The sequence below is a fragment of the Schistocerca gregaria genome, chromosome 1, assembly GCF_023897955.1.
Source record: "Schistocerca gregaria isolate iqSchGreg1 chromosome 1, iqSchGreg1.2, whole genome shotgun sequence".
NCBI lineage: Eukaryota > Metazoa > Arthropoda > Insecta > Orthoptera > Acrididae > Schistocerca > Schistocerca gregaria.
The window spans coordinates 1,022,971,782-1,022,991,754 of NC_064920.1; the positions used below are offsets into that span (position 1 = coordinate 1,022,971,782).

Consider the following 19,973-nt stretch of genomic DNA (forward strand, 5'->3'; position numbering starts at 1 on the left):
GGCCAAATATCTCACGAAAAAAGGGTCAAACGAAAAAACTATAAACAACGAAACTTGTCTAGCTTGAACGGGGAAACCAGATGGCGCTATGGTTGGCGCGCTAGATGGCGCTGCCATAGGCCAAACGGATATCAACGGCGTTTTTTTTAAAAGTAGGAACCCCCATTTTTTAATTACATATTCGTGTAGTACGTAAAGAAATATGAATGTTTTAGTTGGACCACTTTTTTCTCTTTGTGATAGATGGCGTTCTTATAGTCACCAATTTATGGCTCACAATTTTAAACGAACAGTTGGTAACATTTACGTTTTTTAAATTAAAATACAGAACGTAGGTACGTTTGAACATTTTATTACAGTTGTTCCAATGTGATACATGTACCTTTGTGTACCTTTGTGAACTTCTGAGAACGAATGCTGTTACAGCATGATTACCTGTAAGTACCACATTAATGCAATAAATGATCAAAATGATGTCCACCAACCTCAACGCATTTGGCAACGTGTAACGACATTCCTCTCAACAGCGAGTAGTTCGCCTTCCGTAATGTTCGCACATGCATTCACAATGCGCTGACGCATGTTGTCAGGCGTTCTTGGTGGATCACGACAGCAAATATTCTTCAACTTTCCCCACAGAAAGAAATCCGGGGTCGTCAGATCCGGTGAACGTGCGAGACATGGTGCTTCGACGACCAATCCACCTGTCATGAAATATGCTATTCAATACCGCTTCAACCGCACACGAGCTATGTGCCGGAAATCTATCATGTTGGAAGTACACCGCTATTCTGTCTGCAGTGAAACATCATGTAGTAACATCGGTAGAACATTACGTAGGAAATCAGCATACATTGCACCATTTAGACTGCCATCGGTAAAATGGGGGCCAATTATCCTTCCGCCCACAATGCCGCACCATAAATTGACCCGCCAAGGTCGCTGATGTTCCACTTGTCGCAGCCGTCGTGGATTTTGCTTTGCCCAATATTGCATATTATGCTGGTTTACGTTACCGCTGTTGGTGAATGACACTTCGTCGCTAAACAGAACGCGTGCATAAAACCAACCTTCGTCACGTAATTTCAAAGACGTCGCCACGCAATTCCTGGTGCATAGAAATATGGTACGGTTCTAATGGTTCAAATGGCTCTGAGCGGTATGGGACTTAACTTCTAAGGTCATGAGTCCCCTAGAACTTACAACTACTTAAACCTAACTAACCTAAGGACATCACACACATCCATGCCCGAGTCAGGATTCGAACCTGCGACCGAAGCGGATGCACGGTTCCAGACTGTAGCGGCTAGAACCTCTCGGCCACCCTGGCCGGCAAATATGGTACGGGTGCAATCGATGTTGATGTAGCATTCTACACACCGACGTTTTTGAGATTCCCGATTCTCGCGCAATTTGTCTGCTCCTGATGTACGGATTAGCTACGTCAGCAGCTAAAAAACCTACTTGGGCATCATCTTTTGTCGCAGGTTGTGGTTGACGTTTCACATGTGGCTGAACTCTTCCTGTTTCCGTAAATAACGTAACTATTCGGCGAACGGTTCGGACACTTTGATGATGTCATCCAGGATACCGAGCAGCATACATAGCACACGCCCGTTGAGCATTTTAATCACAGTAGCCATACATTAACAAGATATCGACCTTTTCCGCAATTGGTAAACGGTCCATTTTAACACGGGTAATGTATCACGAATCAAATACCGTCGGCACTGGCGGATTGTTACGGGATACCATGTACTTATACGTTTGTGACTATTACAGCGGCATGTATCACAAAGTTAAAAAAAATGGTCCAACTAAAACATTCATATTTCTTCACGTACCACACGAATATGTAATAAAAATGGGGGTTCCTATTTTAAAGAAACGCAGTTGATATCCGTTTGACCTATGGCAGCGCCAGCTAGCGGGCCAACCCTTCAAGCCAGATGAGTTTCGGCCTTTGTAGTTTTTTTCGTTTGATGCTTATTTCGTGAGATATTTGGCCCGGTCACTATCAGTGGACCATCCTGTATATGGGACATAGTCGAGAGGGCAGCTCATGTACAGAATCCTGCACCGACAGAACTTCCGAAACTATAGGGGCCATGCTACTTCGAGTTGCTGCCTTCGCCGGAAAAAAGGAGGTACACTATGTGATCAAAAGTATCTGGACACCACCAAAAATATACGGTTCTCGTATTAGGTGCATTGTGTTGCCACCTACTGCCAGGCAGTTCATATCGGCGACTTCAGCAGTCTTTAGACATCGTGAGAGAGCAGAATGGGGCGCTCGCAGAATTCATGGACTTCGAACGTGGTCAGGTTATTGTGTGTCATACGTCTGTACGCGAGATTTCCACACTCCTAAACATCCTTAGGTCCACTGTTTCTGAAATGATAGTGATGTGGAAACGGTAAGGGACACGTACAGCACAAAAGGGTACAGATGGACCTCTTCTGTTGACTCACAGGGACCGCCGACAGTTGAAGAGGGTCGCAATGTGTAATAGGCAGACATCTATCCAGACCATCACGCAGGAATTCCAAACTGCGTCACGATCCACTACAAGTACTATGAAAGTCAGGCGGGAGGTGAGAACACTTGGATTTCATGGTCGAGCGGCTGCTCATAAGCCACACATCACGCCGGTAACTGCCAAACGACGCTTCGCTTCGTGTAAGGAGCGTAAACATTGGACTACTGAACAGTGGAAAAACTTTGTGTGGAGGGACGAATCACGGTACACAATGTGGCGATCCGATGGCAGGGTGTGAGTTTGGCGAATTACCGGTGAACGTCATCTGCCAGTGTGTGTAGTGCCAACAGTAAAATTCAGAGGCGGCGGTGTTATGATGTGGTCTTTTTTCCATGGAAGGGACTTTCACACCTTATTGTTTTGCATGGCACTATCACAGCACAGTTTTATACTGATGTTTTAAGCACTTTTTTGTTTCCCACTGTTGGAGACCAGTTCGAGGATGACGATTGCGACTTTCAACAGGACAGAGCACTTCTTAATAATGCACTGCCTGTGGCGGAGTGGTTACACGACGATGGCATCCCTTTAATGGATTGGCCTGCACAGAGTCCTAACCTGAATCTTATAGAACACCTTTGGGATGTTTTGGAACTCGAAATTCGTGCCAGGTCTCACCGACCGACATCGATACATCTCCTCAGTGCGGCACTTCGTGACGAAAGGGCTGCCATTCCCCAAGATACCTTCCAGCTCCTAACTGAACATATGCCTGCGAGAGTGCAGGTTGTCATCAAGGCTGAGGGTGGGCCAACACCATATTGAATTCCAGAATTACCGATGAAGGGTGCCACAAACTTGTAAGTCATTTTCAGTCAGTTGTCTGGATACTTTTGATCACATAGTGTATTCCATGGATTTTGTCATCTGATTGTATGTAGGGTACGACTGATTACAGAACTATTGTCGCATACAAAAAGAAATATGTCTGCGTGTTGTATAACAAGATGGTACATCGAGTACATATACACAACTGGCCATTAAAATTGTTACACCACGAAGATGATTTGCAACTGACACGAAATTTAACCGATAGGAAGAAGATGCTCTCATATGCAAATGATTAGCTTTTCAGAGCATTCACACAAGGTTTGAGTCGGTGGCGACACCTACGACCTTCTGACATGAGGAAAGTTTCCAACTGATTTCTTATACACAAACACCAGTTGACCGGCGTTGCCTGGTTGTTGTGATGCCTCGTGTAAGGAGGAGAAGTGCGTACCATCACGTTTCCGACTTTGATAAAGGTCGGATTGTAGCCTATCGCGGTTTATCGTATTGCGACATTGGTGCTCGCGTTGGTCGAGATCCAATGACTGTTAGCAGAATATGTAACCGTGGGTTCAGGAGGGTAATACAGAACGCCGTGCTGGATCCCAACGGCTTCGTATCGCTAGCAGTCGAGATGACAGGCATCTTATCCGCATGGTTGGAACGGATCGTGCAGCCACGTCTCGATCCCTGAGTCCACAGATGGGGACGTTTGCAAGACAAGAACCATCTGCGCGAACAGTTCGACGACGTTTGCAGCAGCATGGACTATCAGCTCGGAGACCATGGCTGCGGTTACCCTTGACGCTGCTTCAAATAGGAGCGCGTGCGATGGTGTACTCAACGGCGAACCTGGGCGCACGAATAGCAAAACGCCATTTTTTTTCTTATGAATAAGGGTTCTGTTTACTGCATCATGATGGTCGCATCCGTGTTTGGTGCCATCGCGGTGAATGCACATTGGAAGCGTGTATTCGTCATCGCCATACTGGCGTATCACCAGGCGTGATGGTATGGGGTGCCATTGGTTCCACGTCTCTGTCACCTCTAGTTCACATTGACGGCAGTTTGAACAGTGAACATTACATTTCAGATGTGTTACGACCCGTGCCTCTACCCTTCATTCGATCCCTGCGAAACCCTACATTTCAGCAGGCTAATGCACGACCGCATGTTGCAGGTCCTGTACGGGCCTTTCTGGATACAGAAAATGTTGGCCTGCTGCCCTGGCCAGAACGTTCTTCAGATCTCTCACCAATTGAAAACGTCTGGTCAATAGTGGTCGAGCAACTGCCTCGTCATAATACGCCAGTCACTACTCTCGATGAACTGTGACATCGTGTGCATGGGCAGCTGTACCTGTACACGCCATCGAAGCTCTGTTTGAGCCAATGCCCAGGCGTATCAAAGCCGTTATTACGCCCAGAGGTGGTTGTTCTGGGTAGTGATTTCTCAGGATGTATGCACGCAAATTGCGTGAAAATGTAATCACATGTCAGTTCCAGTATAATATATTTGTCCAATGAATACCCGTTTATCATCTGCATTTCTTCTTGTTGTAGCAATTTTAATGGCCAGTAGTGTATTTACTGTCGGTACTTTTTCCAAAGATTTGTCGCCCATAGTGTAGTAGAAAGTTACGTCTCTCTTTGCCTAATTAATACATTGAAATCGTGGTGCCTCCTGTGACGAATATTTCGTTCACTAGTTCTACTCTAATGGAGAAATACTGGTGAACAGTCGTTTGTTTCTTTTGTGCAGGCAGTGAGAGGGCCGAACGGAGGATGCGGCAGCAGTCCCTGCCGTTGCTGCTGCTTCTGCTGCTGCTGCCCAGCGCCCGCCGATGCGACAGGTTCCTGCTGGGCTACATCACAGGTCAGCACGAGGTTTACCTACCTAGCGCATGCCCAGTACCAGTACCTGAAACCAAAAGTATATCTGTCGTCGAAAGATAAGGGAACCATAGACGCCATTCTGACGATACGCGTGATTGGGGAGGGGTGGGGGTAGGGGGAGATAAGCGGAGAGGAAGAATGGGTTTGCAGAAATTATAAAATCAAGACGTCTCCGTACAATTTGTGGAACTGGAAGATGCTTTTGAGACTTCCCCTTTGAATATAAAGAAAGACTGTGCTGGAAAACTTCTGCGTTATTTGATACTGAAACAGCTGAGTAAAACTGAACGTACTCAGACAGTTTTCTCTTTACTTGTTCTGATCATTTATAAACTGACACGCAATATTTTAACGCAGCGCAATATGACTTTTAATAATCCTTCCAAAGAATAGCCCTGACTACCGATATCCTATCCTTCATGAATCACTTACCTCACCAAAATCTTACTCGAGCTGCTGGAACAGCAGTGAGCGTCAATACTGCCAGCTAAATAAAAGAATCCAGCTACTGAAGGCACTAACTACTGATAGGAGAAGAATGTATTTACCTTAGCTGTTAATATAAGCGGACGATCTGGAAGTGTGTCACGAATATATATATATATATATATATATATATATATATATATATATATATATATATATATTCGTGACATCCAAGTCGACAAATTTCCTTCTTCTGACGGACACACGACCAGATCGTCCGCTTATATTAACAACCCAAAACTCTGGCATCTTTTACCCCACATCTACTACTGCTGGCGCCTCACCTCCAACTGCCCAACGCTGCGCGCTGTTCACATTCAACTGCCCAACACTATACTAACGAATAATCCAACAATGAGTCCAACCAGCCACAGACTGCACACAGCGCAGTCAGAGATTTTATTACAGAGCCCTACGTGGCGTCTCCATCATAAACACCTAAACAGCCTACTTGCACTTTTGACAGTGCGAACTAGTGAAGACATTTGAAAACGTATGAAACACAGAGATACGCCATGGCGATAATATTCAAGATGTACAGTAACCAGGAGGGAGCATTACGAGTGGAAAACCAAGAGACAAGTGAGTGGATGAAAAATGGTGAAAGGCAGGTATGGAGTCTTTCTCTGTTCCGAAAAAGAGCACTTGGGTAAACAGAAATTTCAAGCCGTGTAATGTATGATGGAAGAGAAAGAAAGGCTGTTAGGCAATCAACATGGCAGCCTCCATTTCAAGTTATACTTGTAATTTTGTAATGAAAGAGAGGAGATCTGATATAACAAAGACAGAGAAATTTACACGAGAAAAACACGAATGTCTTTCAGTCTAGCAGTACTTTTGCGCAGCCATTCCAGACCTATATGAGCTATGCCACTCCGTAGTGCCCTAAAATTGTGAGCTAGCCGTCCAGGCGCACAAGGAAATTCATTTTCCACGAAGGTTTCTATCCGAGAGCACATGAGAGCGCAGTTGTGTATGCGGTGAAGACTAGAAACCTGCAGCGGTCTTATCATATTTGTACTCGAGTTCTACTACAAGTATTATTTAACACTTTGACTACTGGCTCTTTAAGCATTGTTGCCTTTTATTAGAATGCCGTACATTTTATGGTTTCTCTGTACGTATGAAGAAGACTAGGTTATTTTGTATTTAAAAGAGGATGAACCATTCCCCGTCAAATGACGGAATCCACAGTCTGCCAGAATTTTCGGGTTCCGTCCATAGACGCCACTGGCAGTGAAAGTGTTCAGACGGAACACTTCATTTTTATCGTATAATTCCCTAGATGTTTGACGTCATACGTGACTATTTCCTCGTTGAAAATTACGAGTTGCATGTAATATAACCACTTCCCTCCATTCCACCTCATTTTGGTTGACTTTAAATACATGCTGTATTTTTTTATGGACCACACTTTACTCTTCAACCAGTAAATGGTAGAAGAAATGAAGGAAAATAATATTTAAAGACATCTTGGTGACCTTCGACTGTTTAATTTATTGTTAAAATCCACAATTGTCACTTCGGTCTTTGGGTGATTAATTGTAGTGGAGATAAAATTTCGATCCTTTGCACATGTAAAAAATTACCAATTTGTGACAGTTTTAATCAAATTTTGGTAGGTGCGAAAGGAAAAAAAAGTCGTTATGTCCCAAAGAAAGCAGGTGCTGACAGATGTGAAAATTACCGAACTATCAGTTTAATAAGTCACAGCTGCAAAATACTAACGCGACTTCTTTACAGACGAATGGAAAAACTGGTAGATGCGGACCTCGGGGAGGATCAGTTTGGATTCCGTCGAAATGTTGGAACACGTGAGGCAATACTGACCTTACGACTTATCTTAGAAGAAAGATTAAGAAAAGGCAAACCTACGTTTCTAGCATTTGTAGACTTAGAGAAAGCTTTTGACAATGTTGACTGGAATACTCTTTTTCAAATTCTAAAGGTGGCAGGGGTAAAATACAGGGAGCGAAAGGCTATTTACAATTTGTACAGACACCAGATGGCAGTCATAAGAGTCGAGGGGCATGAAAGGGAAGCAGTGGTTGGGAATGGAGTGAGACAGGGTTGTAGCCTCTCCCCGATGTTATTCAATCTGTATATTGAGCAAGCAGTAAAGGAAACAAAAGAAAAATTTGGAGCAGGTATTAAAATTCATGGAGACGAAGTAAAAACTTTGAGGTTCGCCGATGACATTGTAATTCTGTCAGAGACGGCAAAGGACTTGGAAGAGCAGTTGAACGGAATGGACAGTGTCTTGGAAGGAGGATATAAGATGAGCATAAACAAAAGCAAAACGAGGATAATGGAATGTAGTCAAATTAAATCTGGTGATGCTGAGGGAATTAGATTAGGAAATGAGACACTTAAAGTAGTAAAGGAGTTTTGATGGCAGTCATAAGAGTCGAGGGGCATGAAAGGGAAGCAGTGGTTGGGAATGGAGTGAAACAGGGTTGTAGCCTCTCCCCGATGTTATTCAATCTGTATATTGAGCAAGCAGTAAAGGAAACAAAAGAAAAATTTGGAGCAGGTATTAAAATTCATGGAGACGAAGTAAAAACTTTGAGGTTCGCCGATGACATTGTAATTCTGTCAGAGACGGCAAAGGACTTGGAAGAGCAGTTGAACGGAATGGACAGTGTCTTGGAAGGAGGATATAAGATGAGCATCAACAAAAGCAAAACGAGGATAATGGAATGTAGTCAAATTAAATCTGGTGATGCTGAGGGAATTAGATTAGGAAATGAGACACTTAAAGTAGTAAAGGAGTTTTGATATTTAGGAAGTAAAATAACTGATGATGGTCGAAGTAGAGAGGATATAAAATGTAGACTGGCAATGGCAAGGAAAGCGTTTCTGAAGAAGAGAAATTTGTTAACATCGAATATAGATTTAAGTGTCAGGAAGTCATTTCTGAGAATATTTGTTTGGAGTGTAGCCATGTATGGAAGTGAAACATGGACGATAACTAGTTTGGACAAGAAGAGAATGGAAGCTTTCGAAATGTGGTGCTACAGAAAAATACTGAAGATAAGGTAGATAGAGCACGTAACTAATGAGGAGGTATTGAATAGGATTGGGGAGAAGAGAAGTTTGTGGCACAACTTGACTAGAAGAAGGGATCGGTTGGTAGGACATGTTTTGAGGCATCAAGGGATCACAAATTTAGTATTGGAGGGCAGTGTGGAGGGTAAAAATCGTAGAGGGAGACCGAGAGATGAGTACACTAAGCAGATTCAGAAGGATGTAGGTTGTAGTAGGTACTGGGAGATGAAGCAGCTTGCACAGGATAGAGTAGCATGGAGAGCTGCATCAAACCAGTCTCAGGACTGAAGACAACAACAACAACAACAATGTCCCACTTGAAAATGGATAAAAGCCGAAATCCTATAGCGGTTTTAAAAAATAAGTAATTTTAATAGTCGAAGTCGAAGAAGATCTTTTTTAAAAAGGTTCATTGAACAATCAATCCTACTAAAAATTGCATTAAATAGAAGAGAGTTTCAAACGTGAGATAAAATTTCAGGACGAGTATAGCAAGGGTAAGAAGATACTGATTCCTACGGTGAAAACACATTAGAAGACGTCTTGAGTGGAACGAACAGTCTACTGAACACATAATATGTATTGAGAGAAATCGAAGAAATGCGGAACAATTGAAGAGCTGCAGAAACGTGGTTAGGACGCAGCTAAAATCAAAACTGAAGACCATAAAATTAACAAAGTGAAGGATTTTAGCTATCTTGCAAGGATGGACGTAGCAAGAAAGATCTAAACAGCAGTCTCGCACACGAACAGAGAGTATCTCTTCCCAAAGGAGATCCAGTAGTGTCAAACATAGGATTCGTTTTGAGAAATAAATTTGTGAGATTTTGTGGGAGAGGAAGACGTTGCGCCCAACTGAATCATGAACTGCGGGGAAACTGGGAAAGAAGTGAATCGAAGTATTTCAGACGTTGTGTTATAGAAGTAAGAAGCTAGTGGTTCTTCCTGGAATGTATAAGGGAATGTACATATAGAGATCGTAACATATCTAACAAATAATGTAGGACGTTGAGTGTAAGTCCTTCTCCGAGATGAAGTGGCATCAACCATTAAGGAAGGTGATGACCCAATAGAAGGACTTCGTTAACCGTATAATCTATACCGGGCCCAACAAGGTGAAAAATGATCTTGAATCTTCGTGACAAACCGCTGAATGCGGTCGATAAGAAGCTTTTCTTCCTTTCCCCTTTTCTTCTTACCGGTTTATTGACATCCTACAACTCTTTGTGTCTTGTGCCAATATTTTCCTCTTTACATATTTGCTTCATAGTCATTTTCCACTTTTTACTTCTATAGATTTTCTCCTTTACTTTTCCTTGTAGCAACATTTAATAATTGTCGGATGCCCTCGCACCGATCGCTCTAACCTTTTTTGTGTCCTTTATATTACCTGTTCACTTTTTACATTTTGCATGCACATATTTATCATTATCCTCTTCTTCAGCTACATTCTAAAAGCTTTTATTTTCTCCACCACCTGTTTTTCCACATTCCACTTGTGTACAGTGGTGCCCTTCATACTGTTTCACCCACAAACACGGCCGATCATGTCCATTAGGTCACACGACATCAAGGCTAACCCCATACATTTCCCTGCAGTTCTGCTCCAGTTGTCTTTTATTCTAATGGTAGAGGTCTTTTTCCGCTCCATCTGTCTCCTTTGCCCATTTTTGTAGTTCATTTTAAACCGCATGCCTATTCTAGTATTTTACTGTTAATGAGATTATGTTGATCACTTTTGTATGAATGCGTGGTGGCTGATTCAAATGTCTCTGAGCACTATGGGACTTACTTCTGAGGTCATCAGTCCCCTAGAACTTAGAACTACTTAAACCTAACTAATCTAAGGACATCACACACATCCATTTCCGAGGGAGGAGTCGAACCTGCGACCTTAGCGGTCACGTGGTTCCAGACTGTAGCGCCTAGAGCCGCTCGGCCACCCCAGACGGCTAACGCGTGGTGGTCCGGCACATATTTTCATTCGTCGCCGGTCATTCCGCGGAATGTCCTGATGCAGTTGACGTTACTAATTCCTTCAGATTCCTTTTTTTTCTCCCCCATCCGTCTTCAGTTTATATGTAATGATCCCTCTTGGTCTAACAAAGCTCACGATATTTATCTCAAAATCCGAACTGTAACTAATGTGTAACACACACTTGCATAGTGGTTCCTGGTGTGTAACTGATCAAAATTGTGACTTTGTAGTCCAAATACATTTAACGAACAGCTCATTATTTGCAAAAGGCTTCATTACGAAAGATAGAATCCGAAGAACCGTCAGCAACAAAGCTCCTCGACTTTACTCTCTATTTGCCGATTATTTGGATGCGCTATTTAATATTCAGGATCAAACTCTCACTGACTCCTTTATTCAAAGTCTTTATTTGCATCATGGATAAACATAGAGAGCCGTGCAATGTCACTATCACTGCAATTTCCGTCAGTGCCACAGAATATCTGGCAAACTCATCTCAACTACACATCAACTGTTCAAACTGTTTTCTGTGTCGGCTCTTCGTGTCCACGCAGGTAAACCGATACTGCCCTCTTCTCTTTTGTCGTATTATACGCCACTACATAACTGGATTTTGTCGTTCCCTTATCGTATTTGCTCTTTTTGACGAAAATTTTTTGTCTCTCTAACCTCACAATCATTTAGCATGACCTCTGCATCCTTTCGTCTGCGCAACATCAGAAAGATCACTGCAGTAGCCAGTAAGGGTTTTGATCAAATGCTACTACAAATATTGCACTTTGAAAAATGCGGTTCCTTCACTGTCAACTAAGCACACATCTTTATCATTAACACCGACAGGACAAAAATACCATGTTGTTCACTACTTGTTGACTTTTCCATGTTCAATGTCCTCGTTTTTAATTTTTGCTGACACCACCACTCATCCAAAAATTTACGACTACTGTGCTGCAAGAGAAAGCTGCTTCCTTTCACACAAAACAGGTACTAAACCACTTAACAACTATGACGACATAAGCTTTAGCGTTAGACGAATCATCTGTCTTTTTGATTTCTTAGTTAATTGGTTTCTGTTAAAAGAGATTGTTCGTCTGTGTTGCTGGCGCAGAAGCGATGGGAGGAGACTTATAGACCCAGACTACATTAGCCAACATTTCACCGAGAGCCTATAGATGTCACTTGCCTGGAACCAGTCCGCGAGCTGTGGTTTGTCCACCTGTTTTCCGAAACCCTAAGTCTAGCACAACTCTTGCATCTTTCTTTAAGAAAAATAAGCTTCCCTCACGAACCATGTTCTACTTCAGTTTCTCACTCTTTCAATTTCATCTGAATACAGTAAATAATGCAAATACAACTAGATCAACTGGATGACACGAAAGTCATGTTATTAAATAGTTACGCTCAAAATACAGTTGTTTTTATAAAAGCAAAACATATCAGAGTGCACGAGTTAAAAAATTCTTCCTAGTCACAAAGTCCTTACAATGCTAGGAACTTCCCCTGCTATCTCAGTGTTGTGCGGCTCGAGCTCACATAGCTTATTAGGAAACTTTTACAGACAGGTCTATACTGCGTTTATGATACTCAACATAACACGAGGAATGTACCCGCTTCATGTAATATTTCTGTGGAGAGAGCGTGGATTATATTTTGCATCCACTGTTTTTATGTATTTACGAAAGTAAAATTCTCAGCCATGTGATTCCTTAAACGTGGCGTGGTTTTTGACAATAAGAGTCCTGCTTATATCTTGTTTCATTTTAGTAAGCTGTCTACAATATTTACGTAAATAATATAGCATAAAGGTGCAAAATACGTGGTTTTCAGAGACACTTTACTCGGTTTTTAATTTAAATTACAAGATCGTATTATAGGTTTCGAAACTTTATGACCTTTTAGATGCTCATAGCGTAACATGACGCAAGTAGTTGCAATATTGCTGACATTTGGTATTTTACGCTACAGTAATTATAGGTTACATCACAGTATCGTTTCACCTGTTGTTTCAGTGTATTCTAAAATGGTATGCAGTTTTTAATTTTACAAGTGTTAGTTATTTACTTAAATAGTTCATCTGGAATTTTTTAGGTAAATGAAATAAGTATGATGTCAATGAGGCCCAAGGCATCTACCCGCCCTTAATATCGTCCCGATGGTGTCACCAGTAGTTACCTGCTGTGTTTGCACGTCTGCTTGGGCGGCTGCCCAGTACTGCTTATTATGTGCATAGTAATTTATCACACACTCATACACGCGTGCGCGCTCACAGCAAAATAATGTTCAAATGTGTGTGAAATATTATGGGACTTAACTGCTAAGGTCATCAGTCCCTAAGCTTACACACTACTTAATCTAAATTATCCTAAGGACAAACACACTCTCCCATGTCTGAGGGAGGACTCGAACCTCCGCCGGGACCAGCGGCGCTCACAGGAACAGGTACTGGAGATGTGGTGACTTACCATTCTCGAGGAGATATACTCTCACACTTTGCTGTAATCCAATGCATGCATACTGCAGTGTTGCAAGAACTTGTAATCTCACACGTTCGAGCTCTGTTATTATTTCTGCAGTGTAATCCAGCTATGTGTAGCTAAGTATTAGGCCCTCAAATACACCTTTGCCCTATTTGTTAAGCATCATTTTCTCAAGCTCTTTATGGGTATGTTGTTTTCTGCTTTTATATTCCGCAAAACGGTGACACCGTGTATTGTTTCACGTATGACTCTTCACGTTGTTGGATCATTCGTAACTCAACAGCGGATGTCCGTGAAAATGATTTTATTGTTCATAGTGTGAAGATATCGTTGAATTAAGGGATTCTATAACTTACTTTTGAAACCCAAATCTAATCATTTCACAACACGTGATCTTCACAATTATGCTGAATTTCTCAAAGTAACTAATTTCTTGATTGTGTTACACTTCCTACTAGCGTATAAACACAAACAGGGGCCGCAAGTATAACCGTAGCATAAAACTTTTGACAGGAACACTTCAATCACCAGAACAATAGACGGGTACACAATATTAATTCAAAGATGTGAAAGACAATGAAGGATCATTGGACACTGACAAGGGCAGTGACCATGATGATGACGCTAATAAAACGGAAATTAGAGGTTCAGTACATCCAGGGACGCATAGGTCTATCATGAGAAGAATATAAAACTTGTGACTGGAAAAGCTAGTCTAATAACGTATTGACTAAATCCTTTGGACAAATCCAAACGAACTGGTGGAACATTAAGTTGTCGTGCATGCATCTAGACTTCCTGACAATGACATTGTTTCGATTGAAGAAGAGCAGACACCTTGTGCTTCATTAATTATTTATAGGTATTTTATGTCCGACCATTACGTGCAAAAATTCTATGTATCTTAATTTAATAAATATTTATCATTGTAACTTACTGTCTTTCTCATTGCAGTAAACGAGTATGAAATAATATCTCCTCGAAAACGATAAGTCACGACACATCCATTACCCATTACATGTATGTGTATGTTTGTGTGTGTGTGTGTGTGTGTGTGTGTGTGTGTGTATGAAACAAAATGTTACTCACTTGACGAACAGTACTGGATATTTCTCTGCGTAACTGTGGATGTCCTTCGTATGAACGGTCCGTCTATTAATCACTCTTTGTCTGTAGCAAGACTTCACTCTATCTGTGAACTGTGGTCTCAAAGTGTTGTTATGCAACGTTACGTTATGCGCCCCCCCCCACACACACACACACACGTACGGGATACGAACACTGTACATGAGACTCTTTGCTTGTGACCCGCGTGCTAAGGTTCTGAGGACGGGAGACAGATGTACTGGCCTCAATTTGTTCCCATTTGTTCTCGTGATGGAAAAACGCATGAGCGTACGCGATCGATGGGTTGACACAAAGCATCCGATGAAAGCGCGTATCCACGTCACCCTCGTTTCATCTCTGGAATTGGCTGCAGTCGCTTGGAGAATTCTGTGTCAACATGGCAATCGCCCTGTTATTTCTTTTAGCTTCAAGTGGAAGAGAATTTATCAGTAAGACGAAATCAAACCTACCTGACAAGCTGTACACCTGCCACTGCGCATCAATTTTATGAACGTTGGTGCTACAGTAAATGTCGTAAGCGCTTGAAATACAAATTTCAAACGTTGAGAAAGTTACGCGGTCACGTGGACACAGAAAAAGACGGATCATTCTTTGAAACAAACATATACGTAAGTTTAACTTAGAACTATCCCAGAAACAGTAAGTTCAATACTATTTTTAATACTCAATACGACGCAATTACTTCATGTTTGAAGATATGGAGGGTCTGAGAGTACCAGTGGCGCAAGTGGCAAATGATCTAAATACGCATTCCGAGAGCTAATCATGGTGCATTGATAAAGTTTAAATTTTAAGCCGCTGCCTCGACAGCACTTAGAACAAATCTAGTACGAGTGAAATGGGACACAGAAGGAGAATCGTTGGTACCTTCAATGAAGGTTCGGGAATGTATTTTTTTGAAAGTTCAGCGACACAGTAATGTTTAAGCTTTTAAGAGTACTTATACTAATATTTAATGCATGTTTAAATAGGTCATATTTTGAAATTCTGCTTGTACATCTCGAGGCAAAATCAGCACACCGACACAACAGATCATAAGGTACTTCAGTCAACATGTGGAACATGATAAAGATTTTGCTCTCTCTGAAAAGGTAAAGAATCACTTCAATCATGTATTTGCCCCACAGGAAAGGACGGAAGTAGTCAAGCAGGTCATCAGAAAGTTATCTGTAGCATACATGTAAACACAAAATTATCTTTCAATTAAAACCAATAGATGCCATAGCAAAGGATAAAGTTGCTAAACACACAGAAGGAAAAAAAATACAACGGAAATATATCAAGTGGATCTGAATCATGAAAAAAAAAAGAATCCTCTAAACATGCAGTTCAAGTCTTCACTAATCCGCGATGTTTACAGAAGTGGAATGAGTTTCACTTAACAAATTAAGCAGTTTCTGGGCTGCCGAATATGTCTTATTCAGGAAGCAGATACTCAACTGAGAGTAGAGCTCGAAACTTTCAACTATATATGCGGAGCCTTTTGAATGGTATCAAGCAAAACGAATAGTTAAGTAAGAATAATGAAATTCTGCTAAATTGCTAATATTAATAGAGTGCTGTGTAACGTCCCCACAAAATAATAAGAATAATATTCACATTTAATGTAACCTCCCAACCAAAAAGTTCCGAAACCTCCCAACAGTAAAAATATAACCATAACATTGACATTTAGCGTAACCTCCCAAAAAATAAATTGCGTAACCTATCAATAAAAAAATGTGACTAATCTCTCAATAAAAAGTTGCGACTCACTTATAACCTTTCAATAACTGACTGTGAATTTAAACTGGTAAATTCTGGACGTCAGCAGCGCTGCGTCATGGCCCTGAAAGATCATACTGAATAAATTCTAAATTCTTACCTCAGTCTAGTCGCCGGATAACGCATATATATCTATATGAAACTAAACTTTTATGGCGCAGCTCAGTGCAATGCTGGCCGATAGATTTGTCTTGTATAAAAGAAACAACTGATTTTTCTTTTCAATAATCGGGATGACCAAGGATTGGAGAAATTAGTAAATTCTTTAAATTGAAATGAATGATTGTCAAAGTTACTTTTTATGAGAAAGGTTATTACTAAGGGACTTTTTTAAAACATTTACTTGGGACTTGATGTAACAATACTATTATGCGCGAGGCTGCTTTTACCTTATACTACAACGCTCAGGCTCCGCCATCGCTCCGACCGCATCTCGTGGTCGTGCGGTAGCGTTCTCGCTTCCCACGCCCGGGATCCCGGGTTAGATTCCCGACGGGGTCAGGGATTTTCTCTGCCTCGTGATGGCTGGGTGTTGTGTGATGTCTTTAGGTTAGTTAGGTTTAAGTAATTCTAAGTTCTACGGGACTGATGACCATAGATGTTAAGTCCCATAGTCCTCAGAGCCATCCGCCATCGCTCCACCACGACCGGCCCAGCCAACACGATACACACGACTGCTCGCTAACAACTACTTACTCCTACTGCATACCACACTGCTCTCTGGTCTGAGATTCTCTTACAGCTTACATATCGCAGGCAGCGCGTGAGCAATCCATCCAAATTACATCTGCTCGGGGGCGCTAGCAACAAATTCTTTAGTCATGGACAGCTGCCCAAATGGTATCAAGCGATTGGTAAATAGAAGAGAATGTCAGAAACAAAACGCAGGGAGCGGAAATAAGATTTCTGAGACTGTCTCTAGGTGTCTCAAGAAGGGATAAATAGGAACCGTGGCAGCTTAGAAGAAAATGTAGAAAATCAGAGGACTGAAGGATGGAGCCACGTTCACAGGATGTTCGATCAAAGACCAATTACAAGAATCCTCCAGTGAAAAATAGCAGACATATATAAAGGAATGTTCCAGTATCTCCCCAGAAGACGCCGCGGAACTGAAGCCACAACGGAACATCTGCTAATGTACGGAAGAATAAGCTTATAAAGAAGAAGATTACAATTGGTTCAGTGATATTGTTGTTAATTTATACCTTCTCTCCTTGATATCAGGTTCTCTTTCAAACTTCCTCTGCTACGTTCTGTTGTAAAATTTTTATCTCTCTGTAGCCTAGATAGAAACAGTATAATGACATTAACAAGCGGAAGGCGATTTCTTTAACATTCATCTCTTTTTCGTAGCGTAGGGACCTGAAACATACTATAGATTTAATCAAAATAGCCGGAATTGCATTTCAGTACATACTTTCCGACTATCTTGATGAATGGTACGGAGAGCTGTAGCAACGATGCACATATTCTTTAGTATAGCACCACAAATTCAATCAGTTCCTTGTTTATCTTGCTAGTTCACTTAGATACGTAAACTTCTTTTCATGTTAATGCTATAGAATGTGTCCAGAAAATAATAACTGATTATAACTGACCATATCTTGACAAATGAGATAGCATGTAGAGACGAGAGCTGTACTTTGACGATAGTATGCCTAGGAATACACGATTTTTCTTGGTCGTTGTTTCCGTCTAGAGTCTGATTTTAGAATCACGTGCTCGAATGCGCACTACATACCTCCGTAAGCAGTTTCCCGTATTCTGTACGGATTTTGTTGTTTTGAGACTTGATTTGTTGTGCAATATTTGTGAAATTTTTTAGTTTTACACATTTATGTTCTGTATAAAACGTTAAAACTAGAAAACTAGTCAGATGAAATTGTTAGTTTTTCAGTTACAGAATTGAATGATATGTTCATGTGCATAGTTAAGCCATATTCTGTCGGTCGTGTATCAACCTGTACCTTGAAACAGAAGGGGATTTTACACCACGAAACACGTGATATTTGAAAAGTAACTGAGCTTGTTTGTCTCTAAACAACTTAACTTGCATTGAAAATGAAAATTTGTGGTTGTTTTATATAGCTTTTATTTTCATTTCTTTCAGCTTGAAATTTGTTTTTCATAATACTAGTATTTAATTTGAATTAGTTATTGATTGTTGTATATAGTACGGTAATAATGTAGAGAATAAACTATTAAATACAAGATTAACAAAGTTTCCTCGATTACAACACATTTAAATTTCAATAGAATATTTATTGTTACGTACATGATCGAACTGCACCCTGGAATATTTTTTCAATATTTGGAGAAATCTTAGTTTTTGTAACTTTAGAAAAGACTGCAGCATATGAAAATTTATTGCTATCATTTAAATATGGAATAAGAGAATGTACACTCCTGGAAATTGAAATATGAACACCGTGAATTCATTGTCCCAGGAAGGGGAAACTTTATTGACACATTCCTGGGGTCAGATACATCACATGATCACACTGACAGAACCATAGGCACATAGACACAGGCAACAGAGCATGCACAATGTCGGCACTAGTACAGTGTATATCCATTTTCGCAGCAATGCAGGCTGCTATTCTCCCATGGAGACAATCGTAGATATGCTGGATGTAGTCCTGTGGAACGGCTTGATATGCCATTTCCACCTGGCGCCTCAGCTGGACCAACGTTCGTGCTGGACGTGCAGACCGCGTGAGACGACGCTTCATCCAGTCCCAAACATGCTCAATGGGGGACAGATCCGGAGATCTTGCTGGCCAGGGTAGTTGACTTACACCTTCTAGAGCACGTTGGGTGGCACGGGATATATGCGGACGTGCACTGTCCTGTTGGAACAGCAAGTTCCCTTGCCGGTCTAGGAATGGTAGAACGATGGGTTCGATGACGGTTTGGATGTACCGTGCACTATTCAGTGTCCCCTCGACGATCACCAGAGGTGTACGGCCAGTGTAGGAGATCGCTCCCCACAGCATGATGCCGGGTGTTGGCCCTTTGTGCCTCGGTCGTATGCAGTCCTGATTGTGGCGCTCACCTGCACGGCGCCAAACACGCATACGACCATCATTGGCACCAAGGCAGAAGCGACTCTCATCGCTGAAGACGACACGTCTCCATTCGTCCCTCCATTCACGCCTGTCGCGACACCAGTGGAGGCGGGCTGCACGATGTTGGGGCGTGAGCGGAAGACGGCCTAACGGTGTGCGGGACCGTAGCCCAGCTTCATGGAGACGGTTGCGAATGGTCCTCGTCGATACCCCAGGAGTAACAGTGTCCCTAATTTGCTGGCAAGTGGCGGTGTGGTCCCCTACGGCACTGTGTGGGATCCTACGGTCTTGGCGTGCATCCGTGCGTCGCTGCGGTCCGGTCCCAGGTCGACGGGCACGTGCACCTTTCGCCGACCACTGGCGACCACATCGATGTACTGTGGAGACCTCACGCCCCACGTGTTGAGCAATTCGGCGGTACGTCCACCCGGCCTCCCGCATGCCCACTATACGCCCTCGCTCAAAGTCCGTCAACTGCACATACGGTTCACGTCCACGCTGTCGCGGCATGCTACCAGTGTTAAAGACTGCGATGGAGCTCCGTATGCCACGGCAAACTGGCTGACACTGACGGCTGCGGTGCACAAATGCTGCGCAGCTAGCGCCATTCGACGGCCAACACCGCGGTTCCTGGTGTGTCCGCTGTGCCGTGCGTGTGATCATTGCTTGTACAGCCCTCTCGCAGTGTCCGGAGCAAGTATGGTGGGTCTGACACACCGGTGTCGATGTGTTCTTTTTTCCATTTCCAGGAGTGTATTAAACTTCTATTAGAGAACTGGCTGATGGCGAAAGTGTCCTCATTTCCACATGTTCAATCT

General features: G+C 42.2%; 1 protein-coding gene across 3 annotated transcripts in view; it reads left to right on the forward strand.

The window, feature by feature from the left end:
- Positions 1–19,973, forward strand: part of LOC126278966 (guanylate cyclase 32E) — an 829,856-nt gene that overhangs the window by 199,404 nt on the left and 610,479 nt on the right. For all 3 annotated transcript variants that reach the window (XM_049979279.1, XM_049979262.1, XM_049979270.1), the window contains exon 2: positions 5,073–5,186. In XM_049979279.1, the coding sequence (XP_049835236.1) occupies positions 5,096–5,186 (91 nt within the window). In that variant the 5' untranslated portion in view covers positions 5,073–5,095. The remainder of the gene's footprint in view (positions 1–5,072; positions 5,187–19,973) is intronic.